The sequence below is a fragment of the Cynara cardunculus genome, assembly GCF_001531365.2.
Source record: "Cynara cardunculus var. scolymus isolate 2C chromosome LG 16, CcrdV1, whole genome shotgun sequence".
Lineage (NCBI taxonomy): Eukaryota > Viridiplantae > Streptophyta > Magnoliopsida > Asterales > Asteraceae > Cynara > Cynara cardunculus.
The window spans coordinates 2,033,708-2,038,068 of record NC_037543.1 but is presented as its reverse complement, the minus strand read 5'-3'; the positions used below and the strand labels follow the sequence as shown (position 1 = coordinate 2,038,068).

Genomic DNA, 4,361 nt, shown 5'->3' with positions numbered 1-4,361 from the left:
TCTATTTGAATTTTAAATTAAACAAATGTAATAAATAAAAGTACGAATCTTAAAGTGAATAGTAAAAGCCCGTGAATGCAAGTAAAATAAAAGCGTCGCAAAAAGTTCTTCATGAACGTCAACGCTTAAAAACGACTTTTCGTGACAGCTGTACTCCGTCGCAAAAAAGCCCTACATAAAGCCAACCAGCAGTAGAGTAGTAGACCATTTTCTGTCTCTCTGAACATGCCTTTACCTCCCACCTGTTTCTTCCTTCTCGTTTTCTTTGTCTTCCCTTCTCATTCTTTTCCGCTTTCCACATCATCCCGGTGGATCGTCGACCAAAACTCCGGCGACCGCCGGAAACTGGCGTGCGTAAACTGGCCGGGACACCTCCACGTTATGATCCCGGAGGGTCTAAACAAGAAGCCGATGAAGGCAATCGTATCGGACATTTCTGGCGAGATGGGGTTTAACTGTGTGCGATTAACGTGGGCGACTTATATGTATACTCGATACTCGAACGTTACGGTTTCGGAGTCGTTGGATCGGTGGAATTTGACCGTTGTTAAAGATGGTGTCGCGAAAAACAACCCGGAGGTGTTGGAAATGAGCGTGGTAGAAGCTCAGAATGCCGTCGTTAATGAACTGGGAAAAGGGAATTTGATGGTTATGCTCGATAATCACGTAAGTTTGCCACAATGGTGTTGTGGTGAAAACGACGGGAATGGGTTTTTCGGGGACGAGAATTTCGATCCTGATGAATGGGTTCAAGGGTTGGTCGCCGTTGCTGGTCGGTATAAAAACAATCCTTCGGTACGTCTTATGATTCGAAAGTCGAATGTGTACTCGTTTGTGAGAAAACTCGTTCTTTCGATTGTTGATTTCAATATAAACTCGTTCATAAACTTCATTTATTTTAAATCCGTTCATGACATTTGCAAAATCTATTGGTTTCCATCATTTAGAAAAAATTTCAAACGATGAGACCATTTGACTATAAGCAAAAAAATATAGGGAATTTTTTTCAAATGGTGGCACCATTTGGCTAATAAAATGACACTAACATGATTTGAACTTGGGTCTCAGTGTAATAAAAACCTTGCAAACCAACTCTACCAAATAAAACTTGTTCTCATTGTAGTTTCAGAATACATACGAGGGTACACAACAAATTAATACGGTTGCACCTTTCACGACTCTAAATTCTTTAGAAAGAATAATACGGTGGCACGTGCCACTTATGCACCACTTAGGACTTAGGTCCGTCCCTGTTTCCACCAATAGTGATTATGTTTTTCTATTAACGGTGTGTTTGGGATTGTTTATAAAAACAACTTATTGACTTATAACGGTGTAACACCGGTAATAAGCACTTTTAAGTGTTCGGATAAACAACTTATACTGGTGCCAAACCGGTAATAAGAAGTTTTTAAAGAAGTTAAACCATTATAACTTATAATAAGTTGATAAGAACTTTTATAGAAAAACATAAGTTATTTCAAATAAACAATCATAAACATAAGTCCAATTAAATGATGGGTATTTTAGTTAATTTTTTCATTTTTTTTTTCACTCTTATAATTGTGGGAAAATTTGATTTTTTATTTATTTATACAAAATATGGTTTTTTAAAGGATTAAAAAGTAATCATATTTTATGGTTTTTTAACACGTTTTTTATATGCATTAATAAATGTTACTTTACGTTTTAGGTAGTGGCTATGAGCATGCGAAACGAGTTGCGGGGCCGACGTCAAAACGTGACCGCCTGGTATAAGTACATGCAACAGGGCGCGGTTGCAATTCATCACGAGAACCCTGACATTCTCGTGATTTTCTCGGGTTTGTCATACGATACAAATCTCGGGTTCTTGAAAAGTCAACCCCTAACAATTGACTTGGATAACAAGATAGTCTTTGAGGCACATTGGTACCCGTTCGGCCAACCGCCTGAAAAATGGATTTTCCAAACGAACGAGTATTGTGCCAACATGACGAAATTGTTCATGGACAATTCTGGGTTTTTGTTTCGAACGGATGAAAACCCAGTTCCTCTTTTTCTGAGTGAATTCGGGTTAGATCAGAGGGGTGGAAATGAGATGGAGAATCGTTATTTCGTTTGCGTGCTGGCGACAATAGCTGAGAACGACATTGATTGGGCGTTGTGGCAATTGCCGGGAAGTTTCATGCTTCGAGAAGGGATTGTCGATCACGAAGATGTGTTTGGAATGTATGATTCCAAATGGGAAAACCTTAGAAATTCTACTACGTTAGAGCGGTTACACTTTGTTCAGACAAACATACAAGGTATAATTCTGTTAATTTCGCATATATTTCCAAGAGAAATCACAGAGAATCTACTGAAGATGCTCAAAATTCCACAGGTTCAATTGCATCAAGCGACTCGACATCTTACGTCTTGTATCACCCTCTAAGCGGTCAGTGTGTCGAAGCAAGTGATGATGTTCTTTCCATGACAAACTGTCGACACGCCAGCCGATGGGATCACACACAAGATGGTGGCCCAATCAAATTAACAAAAACAGACTGTTGCTTAACAACCATCAGCCAGGGCTTGCCACCGGTCGTTTCCGACCACGACGACTGCTCGAGTCCTCAGAGTTCGTGGAACTTCGTGTCGGTCACAAACCATCATTTGGCTTCAAAAGACAACCAAGGGAACCATTTGTGCTTAGAAGTTGACCCTTTGACCTCAAGAATTGTCACCAACAAGTGTTTGTGTTTAGATGATAATTTGAGGGATGTTTCAAGATGTGAAGAGAACCCACAAAGCCAATGGTTGAAGCTTATTCCAATTACAAAACAAATATAATGGCAAAAATAGTTAGGTATTGAAGTTATAATTTTTTTTATTGACGATTATGCCCCTATTAACGAACAAAACAGATAGGTCGAGTCGGGTTCGATAGACCCGTCCATACTTTTTTTCCCGATATTTTATATATATGATTAATGTATTAAATATGATTACAAAACTATGTTATTTAGCATAATAATGTAATTTTTTTGATGGGTTCGGTTTAAAATGTTAGTATTTAAATACGTATCGGACGACTTTGAACCTAATGAGTTGTTTGATAGTTGCTGAATGCTTTGGTGCAGAATGATTAACTGGTCAGAATGATTAAGAGGTTCTCATGATATAGTGCAAAATAAAATATAATTATTTGATAATTATTTACAACGGAATTAGGGCGTTGAATGGTTAGGGGAGACACTTCATACAAAATCATTCACATGGTTTTAGAACCATTAAAGAGGCAAAAAAAAATTGGCAAACAAGATTCACCTCTTAACAATTCAGAGACTGTCTCTTAATAGAACTATTAAGAGGTAAACAAACAACCCCTCAGTTGTTTGATTTTGCGATCATAATAATAAGTTTTTTTTTAATTGGAGAAACACTGATATTCACCGTCTATTTGAGCTCCAGCTCCTTACGATTCATTGGATTTCGAAACGAGCCAATGTGTTCAAGATTTATTGGTCGGATTAGTGTGGAGGTCAAGATCTATTTGAGGTTGCTGCCTGGAAATCAGTTTCCATTCGTCGATCGTAATCTAATGGATTTAAATGAATCTGATTCAATCCAATCATTCAATAGATGTTGGATTTTGTCATTCGATTCAATCCAATCCAAATAACATTGGACATCTGATCTAATCCAATGGATGATTGCATCAGTCGGTTCTAGTTATTGGATGTTACTATTAATTATTATCGATTGAATTCACAAAATATTTTGATACAGTTTTCAGCCAATGCAATCTGAAAGTGGTTTTTTATTATGCCAACCAGAAAATCAATATCATAAAATGTCGATAATTTATAATTGTATGGGTAATTAGATGATTTAGGCACAACCCCTGGCCCCACTTTTACGGTTTATAGTCACAGCCCCTGGCCCCGGTCCCCAGCGGCTATGGGATTAACATCTCGTTCTCAGTCAAAATATTGTCGAACCCTGGTCAACCCCCGGTTAGACCCGTTTTTGGATGACGATTTAGAATCCAATCCGGTTCAATTACAATTGAATATCTTATTATGACCAGCCGATACTAATTGAATCAGTCATTTTTAAATTGAATCAGATGAATTTCTACACAATTCTAAATTATACTACTAAAATAAAATAAAGATGCGAAGTTGCTACTTTCAAGAAAAGAAGGGAAAGTATTGGAGCTTGAGCCCATTTTATAGGCCCACTTAACCATTTTCATTAGAATTTTGGTTTGGAATTTTCCCTTCATTAATTTCCATTTTCGGTTGTTTCCAAACAATACAATAATTTTTTTGTACAATTTTTGTTCAATAATAATTACTTGTTATTAATATAAGAGGCTGTTTGTTTATCTCTTA

General features: G+C 37.2%; 1 protein-coding gene across 1 annotated transcript; it reads left to right on the top strand.

Annotated features, from left to right (window-relative positions):
* Positions 1 to 225: 225 nt before the first annotated feature.
* On the top strand, positions 226 to 2,814 carry LOC112529571 (endoglucanase-like). The gene is made up of 3 exons (XM_025140894.1): positions 226 to 795; positions 1,694 to 2,288; positions 2,366 to 2,814. The coding sequence occupies exons 1-3, from the start codon at positions 226 to 228 to the stop codon at positions 2,812 to 2,814; spliced, it is 1,614 nt and encodes a 537-aa protein (XP_024996662.1).
* The last annotated feature ends 1,547 nt before the right edge of the window (positions 2,815 to 4,361 follow it).

Excerpts from the sequence above, each read along its gene's own strand:
- LOC112529571 (XM_025140894.1), top strand. The coding sequence starts at position 226 with ATGCCTTTACCTCCCACCTGTTTCTTCCTTCTCGTTTTCTTTGTCTTC. Across the intron at positions 796-1,693 it reads GGTATAAAAACAATCCTTCG|GTAGTGGCTATGAGCATGCG; the intron begins GTACGTCTTATG and ends TTTACGTTTTAG. Across the intron at positions 2,289-2,365 it reads TGTTCAGACAAACATACAAG|GTTCAATTGCATCAAGCGAC; the intron begins GTATAATTCTGT and ends AAAATTCCACAG.